The sequence below is a fragment of the Podarcis pityusensis genome (genome assembly GCF_964106645.2).
Source record: "Podarcis pityusensis genome assembly, chromosome: 1".
In the NCBI taxonomy this organism is placed as follows: domain Eukaryota; kingdom Metazoa; phylum Chordata; class Lepidosauria; order Squamata; family Lacertidae; genus Podarcis; species Podarcis pityusensis.
In genome coordinates this window covers 138,827,236-138,840,143 of record NC_138028.1, presented here as the reverse complement: position 1 = coordinate 138,840,143, position 12,908 = coordinate 138,827,236, and the positions used below count along the sequence as shown (strand labels likewise).

General features: G+C 42.3%; 1 protein-coding gene across 1 annotated transcript in view; it reads right to left on the bottom strand.

Moving 5' to 3' along the window:
- KANSL1L (KAT8 regulatory NSL complex subunit 1 like) overlaps positions 1–12,908 on the bottom strand; it is a 47,795-nt gene that overhangs the window by 32,090 nt on the left and 2,797 nt on the right. Inside the window, exons 2-4 of the mRNA XM_081016266.1 lie at positions 6,855–6,937; positions 3,022–4,130; positions 894–1,035 (exon numbers count right to left, since the gene is read on the bottom strand). Coding sequence (XP_080872392.1) covers positions 894–1,035; positions 3,022–4,130; positions 6,855–6,937 — 1,334 coding nt within the window. The remainder of the gene's footprint in view (positions 1–893; positions 1,036–3,021; positions 4,131–6,854; positions 6,938–12,908) is intronic.

Below are 12,908 nucleotides of genomic sequence, written 5' to 3'. Positions count from 1 at the left end.
GCATATGAAACTTAATAAGACTGTGCCACTGGACAAGTTAATTGTAGTTATATGTTGTTCTTGTATTTACATGAAAACCAATACAAATTATTGGGGGGGGGGGGGAAATAAAGATCTGCTTTCACTTGCCCACAACAGCTATTTTCTTTATTTCCATAAGATTAATCTACAAGGAACCAGGTATCACTAAAAAACCAAGACTCAGATTGCTGGTACCGCTCGACAACTCTCTGCTTCCAATAACATTTTCTTCCATGCTCTCCACCCCTTGGGAAAAGATAGTTGTGGCCTATCTGTGTTTTTTCTGTTTAGTTACACTTCAAGAAAAGATGAAAATTATTTTAATCGATTGTTTATGACTGTGTTTGAGGAGTCCTGTCTATTAATTATTGCTTCCTCACTGTACTTATACTGGAGACTTATAGACAATGTTTTGGTTGGTCCATCCCAATGCACACAACTTACTTGTTTCCAAACTACCAAAATAAGAAGCACCCTCTCTTCATCCTCCTCATACCAGTCCCTACCTCTCTCTCATCTCACTGTTCCCAGTCCATGACTACACTTCACAGCAGAGCTTCACTACAAGAACAAAACAAGATGGATTTCACCCCTCGCCTCTTTTTTTTTTTTTTTAAGAATGAAATAAATTAAGCTGGGAAACAGTCACTTGCCCAAGGCCGTCCAGTAAATTACAAATCTTAGTATGGATTCTGTACCACAATCCTACTTTCAAACAAACACAACACTCAAACTCAGCCTACTATTTCATTGACCTTTGTAGATTTTACATAATGGCTTTTGCTTAGATACCAGAAACCACAGAACACAGAGAAAAAACATCTATCAATCTTTTATTTCAATAACCCATTTTTCTTCCTTACTGACAATACCTTGGTGGCACGAATCTGCCTGTGAAGGTCAGTGAGTTGCTGGATTTTGTATTCTAGCTCTGAAATCTGGGCTTGAAGCCATGTCCAGCGACAGCCAACATTAGCTCTGTCTACCAGCCATTTCCAGTCAGATCTATAGTTACTAGGAAGAACACAGAACATTGGTTAGAAGAGATAATCACTATTTTAGAAAGAGAACTCAAAAGAGTCCTTAGGCTATCACAAGAAGCCTTTGGGGCTACAATAACTAGCAGGTAACAGGTTAACAGGTACGCGGGTGGCGCTGTGGGTAAAACCTCAGCGCCTAGGGCTTGCCGATCGCATGGTCGGCGGTTCGAATCCCTGCGGCGGGGTGAGCTCCCGTCGTTCAGTCCCAGCTCCTGCCCACCTAGCAGTTCGAAAGCACTCTTAAGTGCAAGTAGATAAATGGGGACTGCTTTATAGCGGGAAGGTAAATGGCGTTTCCGTGTGCTGCGCTGGTGCCGGCTCGCCAGAGCAGCTTCATCACGCTGGCCACGTGACCCGGAAGTGTCTCCGGACAGCGCTGGCCCCCGGCCTCTTAAGTGAGATGGGCGCACAACCCTAGAGTCGGACACGACTGGCCCGTACGGGTAGGGGTACCTTTAACAGGTTAAAACAGCAGTGAATATATCATAAAATGCCTTTTAGAAGCATCGGCTAAAAACAGAAAGAGCTGAATTGAGTCTGATTTCTGCACAGAGTTGAAAACATAGCCGTAATAATAAATTATTATTATTATTATTATATAGCACATAGTAAGAGCCTGCTGAATCAATGGCCCACCTAGTCCAGCATCCTGTTGGCCAACAAGATGTGGATCAAATGCCTGAAAGCAGAACATGAGTGCAACATGAAGTCCATAATTTTGGTACCACTACGGAGAAGGCCTTGTTCCTGGTTCCCATAAATCAAATGCCTAGAGAACATAGGCAATTGATACAGACCCTAAGGCTTAAGCAGGTTTACATGAACTTGGATGGCCATGTCCAAGTGGCATTTGTGGCATGAAGTACCTTCATTCATTTAGCCTTTATTGGCGTAAGTTAGCCAATAAAATCCTAAGAGAGAGAACCATCCATGTAACATTGGCAATCCAGACTTGAAATATATAAAAGGTAAAGGACCCCTGGAGGATCAAGTCCAGTCGAATTTAACTATGAGGTGTGGCACACATCTCTGCTTTAAGGCCGAGGGAGCCAGTGTTTGTCTGCAGACAGCTTTTCTGGGTCATGTGGCCAGCATGACTAAACTGCTTCTGGCGCAACAGGATACCGTGATGGAAGCCAGAGCACACAGAAATGTCATTAACCTTCTCACTGAAGCAGTACCTATTTATCTACTTGCGCTGGTATGCTTTCAAACTGCTAGGTTTGCTGGAGTTTGGACAGAGCAACGGGAGCTCACCCCATCACCCGGATTCGAGCAGCCAACCTTGCAATCGGCAAGCCCAAGAGGCTAAGTGGTTTAAACCACAGCGGCACCGTGACATAATAGCTGCATGAAGTGCCTTTCACCAGTTTAGCTTGGTGAGCTAACTACAGGCCCTCAAGCACAGATAGGCTGTCACCTTTGTCCACACTCCCAGATGATTTGCATTTAGACTACTATAATGAGCTGTGTTTGGGAACACCTTGGAAAACTACTTCAATGGATGTAAAAATATGACACAGTTGGTTGATACCAGCCAAAGGGAACACATCTCAATGGTGCTGAAATAGTGTCACTAATTTGCTGCTTGTACAGGCAACTCCCAACAGTGCCAAACCCAGAAGTGACCTGATCACTAAAACAGTGGAACGGGGGTGGGGCGGAACGCTTTACTCTGGCCCTGCCAATGCACATGGGGGTCTGGAACAGAACCCCCATGCAAAGCAAGGATTGCCTGTACTGTAAAATTTGACTCATATAACAAGCTATGATCAGTTCCATTTACATCAGTAAACTTTATCAACTTAGTGACATTGACTCCAAAAATAAAAGATTTGGAGATCCTGTCATTAACATATCACATCTTCTGTCCTTTATGTACAGAGATATCACAGATTTACATGGAACTTGAGCATGCAGGATTGTAGCACAGAAGTTCAGCAATTCTTTTAATACCTACACTGACATAGCTTTTCTGGAAATCTGCTCATCATCATCTTCACTTGAGCTGCTACAAGTGGCATCAGAATCCAAACTCTCTTCCGCATGAAATAGGAGTCCAGCTGTTGAGCGAGCAAACGCTTTGATTTCATCAGATGAAACATCAAAATCACGCTGTATATCTTTACTTGTATTAGCCTCTATGTTTTCCATTTTAATGTTGGTGCATCTATGATAGCTGCCACCCAAAACACCAGATGGATCATGAAAGGCTTTCATTCTCTGTAGTTGGCGTCTCACAAAGCATTTCATCTGCTGGTCACAGTGTTTGACAACATGCTTCGCCAAGAGTATTTGCAAATGTTTCTGACTTCTTTTGGCCCGGCTGAGCAAAGCCTGTTGCTTGCTTACACACTGAAGTAAATGAAAATTCAATTCCTGTTCTTTAGTACTGGGATTGTAGTTCATTTTTGGTTCCAGGGCATCATCACACACTTGATGGAACAGGTCTCCTTTTTTTGTCTCAGGATTAATAAATAATGCCTTGCTCAAAAAGCCATTCTTCTGATACCCTTTACAGTTAGGAAGCTGCCTTTCTTCTACATTGTGGGATTCAGTTAAACATGAATCAAATAGTTTTCCCATTTCAGGTAAGTTCTTTGTTGATCCTAATAAAGTTTCCCCTCTGACCTGCTCCCCAGATTCTGAATTAATAATTTGACTGAAGTGTGTATTAGTGCTGTTACATAACGGATTTCTCACTTTGGAGCAGCTATGCTCTTCTGAGTTCCTCTGCACACAGTTTTTATTGTTCACATGGAAAGTAGAACTGGGGCTCATTAATACTGGATAGTGTTTAGAAGACTGAGAACCAAAGTATTTTAAGTTAAAGCAATCAGTGCTATGGTTGGCTTGAGGAATGGGGAACCCCAGCATGGAGCAAGTAATTTTTGTGACAGATCCGTCTTTCATCTTCTCTTTTACTGGTCTAGTACTTCCCATGCCTAATGCATCATTGGACTCCATCACTCTTGAAGACAAGGAAGATGATAAGCAGATACCGTGCCCTTTCATTGCTTTCTCTTGAAGAGCAGGAGTCATAGCTGTCGTAAGCAGTTTACACCCAACCTGTAAGAAAAGCAAATACTGAATAAAACTATTGTTTTGATATCTACTGTTAATTTACACTTCTGCAGTGCCATAAATTCCAGATATAATTTGCAGTTGCTCTTTAAGAAAATAAAATAATCTTATCAACTGTTCCGTGATTATGTGCCTGGATAGCTCAGTTGGGACAGCTGTGTTCCTGCATTGCAGGGGGTTGGACTAGATGATCCTCAGGGTCCCTTCCAATTCTATAGTTCTATGAATCTATGGAAACATCTAATTCAGAACATCTGCCACAACAACAAAGGCTGTAGTAATATTTTTAGGTGCACCAAAATACTGGCCATGTTGAAACCATAACTATGTATGCTTTTGCTTGTTACTGTTTTAAATATATAAATCAGTTCTGTTTGCAGGTATTTCCCCCCTCCCCCCATATTTTCATTATCAATAAGCAAAGACATACACGAGCTGCGTGCCCATGCAATCCCTTTGCTGCTGATTCACTACTTCATTTGCACGAATGGCAAAAAAGACCCCTAATATGTGTGAATTATAAATTACATTTAATGACTTTCTAACAAATCAAGATTAGGAAGACAACTTTAAAGCATGATGAAAGTGCACAAAGCTCAAGCATACCCAAGCTTAATCAATCAGGATTGGATCATATGAACCAGACCATTGTTTCACAGCCAGGAGGATATCTGTAATTCTTTCTGTAAGCTGGTTCCCATTATTCTCAATTTTATACAAAATAATTATTTGCAGTTTTCATATCCTAATTTTCCTCTTTAAAAAGTCATCAAATTAAAAATAGGAGTCCTATAAAAACATCCATTATATTTTTCTCTCCAATGTTTTTATTTTTAATGTTCCAGATTGAACAGTTTCCTATCCTCATATATTTAATCTTGCCTAACAGTTTATCACTTTTTGTTTGTCTCTCCACATTTTCCTAATTCCTAAAATATAAACAGCATGTGAAATTTCTTGCTATAGCAATTTGTTTACTTTCTGGCTGCTGTACTTCAAAGGCTGGGGGTAGGGAGAGCATTTTACTTTGTTTTACAGTAAGGAAAAAAATAAGGGAAAGTCTGGCATCTGTTAACTATCCACAGTGCACAATGCCTTTACTAGGACCAACTAGAATGTCACAAAATAGTGAGCAAAGCTTTCCTGTTCTCCAGAATTCTTCATCAGGCTAGATGCTGAGAAGGGGAAAGGGGAAAGAGAGATAAAAGGTGGCTTGATTTTGAAGTCACTAAATTCAGGCTTGGTAGTTTCAACATAAGCCTGCCTTTGTCTCCTCACTCCTACCATCCAAACTGATGTTTACGACATATTCATTTGTCCAAATAAAGGTGTTACTCAGGTGTATTTTTTGTTATGAACCAACACAGTTTATTTTCCTTTTTGTATATTTTAACAAGCTGCATCACAGAACAGTGTGTACAAAAAAGGGAACAGAAGATAAACTATAAAAAAGAACTTTAAATAAAATGTGTTTTAATTGCTACTTAAATTTTACTATGGAAACCACTTTGAGAATTTTTGTTGAATGACAGTATATAGTTTAAGTAAAAATTAAACTATTAAACTTTTGAAAAGCAATCAATTAAATACAAGTCTATAATTAAAAGACTCAAAACCAGTTGTCAACATTCCTTAAAAATATATATCATGAATTAAAGGAAGATCTAAAAGTTTGAAATTAAAATGTGATATCTGAAATGCTCTCTAGGAAGCTACCAGAGACACTAATTCAATTAAAGGAAATAACTTCAGTGACTGAAACATAACTTCAGGTACAATAAAATATTGTTTTCAAACTATTCTATGTCTTCAGAATTAACTTTTTTTTACTATTTGATCCTGAAAAATCATTTAATTAGCAATTAATGGTGAAATCCTATACATGTCTCCTCAGATCATAAGTCCTTTGAGCACAATGGGACTTACTCCCAGGTAAGCACATACAGTGGGGGCTGGGAATCATTTACAGCTGGTTAAGACCTTAGGTCCTCAGATTTCCACAAGTCATTTTGACATGTGGGCCTATCCAACTCTTTAACATCTGACATAATTGTGATGTCAGATGAAACATCTTCCCCTATTTTTAAGACACAGTAATTTGTAAGTGCCACCAATCAGCTGGTTGTCAGTGTCTGCCAAACCCTCTGGCTTTACAAGTGCTGAAGACAGCACAATCTTCACTTTAGCAAGAACCTATGTCTTTGCGTGTGTCACACTGGACAGAGGGCAGGTGGGTGTGGCTTGACCAAAGAGCTTCACAGGTCACATGGGGGGGGGGGGCTGCTGCACCTACTTAGGTCTGAAGGCTGGAGGTTCTCCACTACTTATGTACAGGATTGCCTCCTTATTGGTTTTCTGTGAGACCCTTAAAAATATTGTCTGATTTGCTGAAAACAACTGCAGGGTTTCAAAAACTAGGAAATACCTGCATAGCCTTCGAATTGTTTTTAAAAACTCCGATATGACTACTTTTGTTCATACCCAAAACATTTGCCAGCCGCAATGTATAAATATTTCACTATGTTGATCTGTTAACAATAAAGAGAAACAGAATAATGAAAGTTTAACTTTGAACTCCTATCACTTTACACTGATAATCACAGTGAGTAAACCAAGAGACTACCAAAATACAGTAGTACCTCCGCTTACGTAACCCTATGGTTACATAAACTTCAGGATACGTAAGCAGCAAACCCAGAAGTGTTTTACCGGGTTTTGCTGCGCGTGCATGCGCAGAAGTGGTCCTCCAGCTGCGAAAACCTCGAGATCCAGCCAGACCTCCAAAACGGATCCTGTCTGCAACCAGAGGTACCACGCATAAGGTAGACAAGTATGTGCATAAAGGTAAACTTAAAGGTACCCCTGCCCATCAGGGACAGTCGTGACTGACTCTAGGGTTGCGTGCTCATCTCGCTCAAGAGGCCGGGAGCCGGCGCTGTCCGAAGACACTTCCGGGTCACGTGGCCAGCATGACTAAGCTGCATCTGGCGAGCCAGCACCAACGCCATACATGGAAACGCCGTTTACACTGAGAGCCAGTGTGGTGTAGTGGTTAAGAGCGGTAGTCTTGTAATCTGGGGAACCGGGTTCGCGTCTCCGCTCCTCCACATGCAGCTGCTGGGCGACCTTGGGCCAGTCACACTTCTTTGAAGTCTCTCAGCCCCACTCACCTCACAGAGTGTTTGTTGTGGGGGAGGAAGGGAAAGGAGAATGTTAGCCGCTTTGAGACTCCTGAAGGGGAGTGAAAGGCGGGATATCAAATCCAAACTCTTCTTCTTCTTCTTCTTCCCACTAGAAAGCGGTCCCTATTTATCTACTTGCACTTAGGGGTGCTTTCGAACTGCTAGGTAGGCAGGAGCTGGGACCGAACGACGGGAGCTCACCCCGCCGCGGGGATTCAAACCGCCGACCTTTTGATCGTGCATATATTAGTTCAAATTCAAATCTAAATACGTTTGTGACAATAGCATTAAAAGAAATAAATTTACAGCTTCACAACAGAGCTCCACTAAGAGATTTGAACACTTCAGATTTATCACACAGTTATTGACACAGCTCAGAGTCATCTTTATTTCAGTAACTAACACTTCATAGATACACTCAACAGATTAAGAACACTACCATAAATGCTTTGTAGAAAATGACTCCCTCAAGACTAGCAGTTTCAATGTGTTTCCATAAAAACGTTATTTTGTCCAATTAACAGATACTGAAATATCAACAGATATTGAGAGGGGGCAGGGTTTCTGTTGAGGCAGGTGATTAGCTGTGGGAGGAGCTTATCAGAGCTTGCAGGGCAGCAGTTGAAGGAGCAAAAAGCGTTTTCTTGTGTGTGTGTGTTTCTTTGTGGCTGATTCGCTGCTCTCCCTGTGCAAAGGTCAGAGGGGGCAGAGTTTCTGTTGAGGCAGGTGATTAGCTGTGGGAGGAGCTTATCAGAGCTTGCAGGGCAGCGGCACGCACAGTTTGATCCATCTTTTAGATTTAGGGGAGCTAGTCTCAAACGTTTGTTGGGGGAGACCTAGGTTTTTTTTGGGGTTTTTTGTGTGGGGAGTTATTTGTCCTGTCTTCACGCTTTTTATGATGGCGGACCGCTGTAGCCACCCCCAACGACACGTTCTCAAGATGGAGGGGGAGGGAACAGCTGCAGTCGCCTGCGGTTCCTGCGCAATGTTTGCCATCTTGCCAAAGGTTGCAGGCAGCTTTACCTGCAGCAATTGCATGTTGATTGCCCTCTTAGAAGACAAGGTCCAGCAACTGGAGGAACGTGTAGCTACGCTCCAAAGAATTAGAGAGCTGGAGCTCTTCTTGGAAGCAACAGAGCACACTGTCTCCACCAAGGAGGAGACAAGGGACTCCCCTGAGAAGGAGGCTAGTTCACCAACACAGGAGCCAGATATATGGAGAAACGTGACTCAAAGAAGTAGGAGGCCCAGGGTTCGCTCTGATTGTTTAGAAATACACAATCGCTTTGAGGTCCTCTCCCCTAGCATGGAAGACGAAGAGCAGACTCCATTTGAGGATCTCTCCCTCATTACAGTCGATCAGGTATATGAAGATGAGCAGCAAAGTCAGTCCTCAGGGAATGTGCAGGCGACCTTGGAACGGACAGCTCACAGAAGAACCCCGACCAAACCTAAGAGGAGGCGTGTAGTGGTGATAGGGGATTCCCTACTGAGGGGAACAGAAGCAGTGATCTGTGGGCCTGACAAGATGTCTCGGGAAGTGTGCTGTCTCCCCAGGGCTAAGATCCAAGATGTAACTGAACGACTGCAAGGAATCATAAAACCCACTGACAAATACCCCTTCCTCTTGGTTCATGTGGGAACCAATGACACTGCAAGCAATAGCCTCCAGAAGATCAAAAGAGACTACGAGGCTCTGGGCAGGAAATTGAAGCAATTAAATGCACAAATTGTCATCTCATCTGTCCTCCCAGTTGAATGACGTGGCCCAGGGAGAGAGGAAAAAATAGTGGAAGTGAACAGCTGGCTTCGCAAATGGTGTAAACAGGAATGGTTTGGATTCTTAGATCACGGACTGCAGTTTCTTGAAAATGGACTTCTGGCAAGCGATGGGCTGCACCTCACAACGGTTGGGAGGAATGTTTTTGCCAGGAATCTCAGAAACCTCATCAGGAGGGCTTTAAACTGGGGGAGGGAGACAGTGCTCCTGAAGGTAGGAGTCTATCAATTGATGAAGATGATCATCCAAATGTCATAGACCAAATGGAGCAAACAGCACGCAGACCTAGTGGTGGGAGGAAAAAATCCTTAAATAAGAGACACGGGGGAATGATTAATGGACTTCAGTTCAAATTCAAATATCTTTAATACGGTCAATGACCAGCAAGCAATTTATAAAATAAAATATGGCAATATAAGTACTATTGTACTACAGATAACAGTGGACATATGGCCAAATCAAAAAATTGGTACTTATGTTTATGACCAGGTTTCGACTTTTAAGGTTTTAAGGATTCAATTCAAATGTCACTACTGTTTATTATCGTTCCTTCGATGTTTGCAATTTGAACTCCGTTGCTGTCATCATTGCTCGTCTTATTCTTGTTGCAATGTAACAGTACTTCGCCACTGGCCTGTTGATTTCGGGGTCTTTGTCAGCTAAGAGGTGTCTGATATAGGTGTCGTCTGTACTACGAGGTATTTTCCTCAGAATCGGCTCGATCAGGTCTTTTCTTGAGTCTCGATATAATGGGCAATATAAGATGACATGCCCGATGGTTTCAATTTCGTTGCTGTTACAGGGACATGATCTTTGTTCGATCGGTATTTTGTTGTATCTTCCCTCTAGAAGAGCTGAAGGGAGAGCGTTAAAGCGGGCCCTGGTAAATGCCCATCGGTGTTTAGCATTATGTAGAACTTTGAGAGAGTTTGCTAGATGGGGGCTTTGGGAATCGAATAGGAATTTATGAGTTATCGGAAGTTGACTAAAGTCATTTTGGGCTTCAATGTCCCTGAGTCTTTCTTTGATTATATTCTTGGCCCTTCCCCTTTCTAAACTTAATAAATACTCTGGGGAGAGACCATATGTGGCCAATTTTCTGAGAGTGCCCTTCAGCCAACTAGATTGGAATTTGTCAAGAAGCATCAGGGAAAGTAGTCCAACCGGCGAGTTGTTAAGTCTTAGCCAAGTGCATAAGGCTCTTATCCATACTTTGCTTTTGATGCTGTATAAGCCCGCTTCCCGTCGTAGGGCGGCGTTAGGGACGCATTTAGGTGTTTGCAGGAGTGATCTAAGGAAACCTGATTGTATCTTTTCGTATGGGTCTAGATTGGAGAGGGAGACGAGTGGTGCGCCGTATAGTATTTGTGCTGTTGGTTTTGCAGCGAATAGTTTAATTGTGGCAGGAATAAAATTTCCCCCCATTGTACGATGGTATCTTAGAATTGCTGTTGTACTTTTTTGTGCTGTAGAGGAACTGTAATTTATGTGGGCAGTTTTCTTCCTTGATGCTTGGAATATAACTCCTAGGTATTTAAAGCATGTCACTTGTTCAATCTCCTGATTGTCTAATTTCCATCTATATATTTTTCTTTTGTTAGAGAAAACCATGATTTTTGTTTTTTGGTAGTTCACTACTAGTTTCTCTTCTCTACAATATTGGGATAAGCTGTTAAGAGCTCTTTTACGGCCCTTCTGAGTCTGGGACAGTATAACCGCATCGTCTGCATAGAGTAGGATAGGCAGTTTTTTGTCTGCTAATTTTGGGGCGTGTGTATCCGCTCCTTGTAGGTGGTCTGTTAGGGAGTTTATATAGATGTTGAACAAAAAGGGGGCCAAGATGCATCCTTGTTTAACTCCCTTTGTTGTTCTAATGGAATTAGAGAGTTGACCTTCTTGGCTACATCTTATATGAAGTCGTGTGTTGTTGTACAGTTTGGATATTAATAGCAGAAGACGTCGGTCTATGGATGATTTGTTGAGTTTGTCCCAGAGTCGGGGTCTTGAGATGGAGTCAAAGGCTGCTTTAAAATCTACAAATGCTGCGAATAGAATGGACTTCAATGTCTGTACACTAATGTGCAAAGCATGGGAAATAAACAAGATGAGCTTGAGCTCTTGGTACAGCAAACTAAATATGACATAATAGGCATCACTGAAACCTGGTGGGATAAGTCCCACGATTGGAATGTAATAATGGAGGGATACAATCTCTTTCAGAGAAACAGACCAGACAAGAAAGGAGGAGGAGTGGCGTTATATGTCAGGGATGTGTATACCTGTGAAGAGATCCAAGATTTAGAACCTCAAAGCCAAAGTGAGAGCATTTGGGTCAAAATTAAGGGAGAGAAGAATAACAGTGACCTCATTGTGGGAGTTTACTATAGATCCCCAAGCCAAACGGAGGACATAGATGATGCCTTCCTGGAACAGATGGCCAAGCATGCAAAAGGAAGGGAGATAGTAGTAATGGGGGACTTCAATTACCCGGATATTTGTTGGATGTCAAACTCAGCCAAGAGCATAAGGTCAAACAGATTCCTCACTGGCCTTGCAGACAACTTCATTGTCCAGAAAGTGGGAGAAGCAACAAGAGGAACAGCCATTTTAGATCTGGTCCTAACCAATGTTGATGACCTGGTTAGTGGGGTAGAAGTGGAAAGATCATTAGGTGCGAGTGATCATGCTCTTCTGAAGTTTACTATACAGCGGAAAGGAGCAGCCAAGCATACTAGGACTCAATTTCTTGACTTTAAGAAAGCCGACTTCATAAAACTTAGGGAAGTGCTGGGTGAGATCCCATGGACAGTAATACTAAAAGGAAAGGGAGTTCATGATGGCTGGGAGTGTGTTAAGAGGGAGATAGTAAAAGCACAACGTCAGGCAATACCAATGAGACGGAAACATGGAAGGTGCCTAAAGAAGCCAGGGTGGCTATCTAAAGAACTTTTAACTGAGTTAAGATTAAAAAAGGATGTGTACAAAAAATGGAAAAGGGGGGAAACCACCAAAGAGGAATTCAAACAAATAGCCAGCACGTGTAGACACAAAGTCAGAAAAGCTAAAGCACAGAATGAACTCAGGCTTGCTAGAGAGGTTAAAAGCAACAAAAAAGGCTTTTATGGGTATGTTCGTAGCAAAAGGAAGAACAAAGAAACAGTGGGGTCACTCAGAGGAGAAGATGGTGAAATGCAAACAGGGGACACAGAAAGGGCTGAACTCCTCAATGCCTTCTTTGCCTCAGTCTTCTCCGATAAAGAAAACAATGCCCGACCTGAAGAATTTGAAGCAAATGATTCAGCAAAGGAAACACAGCCCAGAATAACTAAGGAGATAGTACAAGAATACTTGGCTAGTTTAGATGTATTCAAGTCTCCAGGGCCAGATGAACTGCATCCAAGAGTATTAAAAGAACTGGCAGATGTGAGGCACAAATACAAGATGGGTGATACCTGGCTTGAGAGCAGTACATGTGAAAAGGATCTAGGAGTCTTGGTTGACCACAAACTTGACATGAGCCAACAGTGTGACGCGGCAGCTAAAAAAGCCAATGCAATTCTGGGATGCATCAATAGGAGTATAGCATCTAGATCAAGGGAAGTAATAGTGCCACTGTATTCTGCTCTGGTCAGACCTCACCTGGAGTACTGTGTCCAGTTCTGGGCACCACAGTTCAAGAAGGACACTGACAAACTGGAACGTGTCCAGAGGAGGGCAACCAAAATGGTCAAAGGCCTGGAAACGATGCCTTATCAGGAACGGCTAAGGGAGCTGGGCATGTTTAGCCTGGAGAAGAGGAGG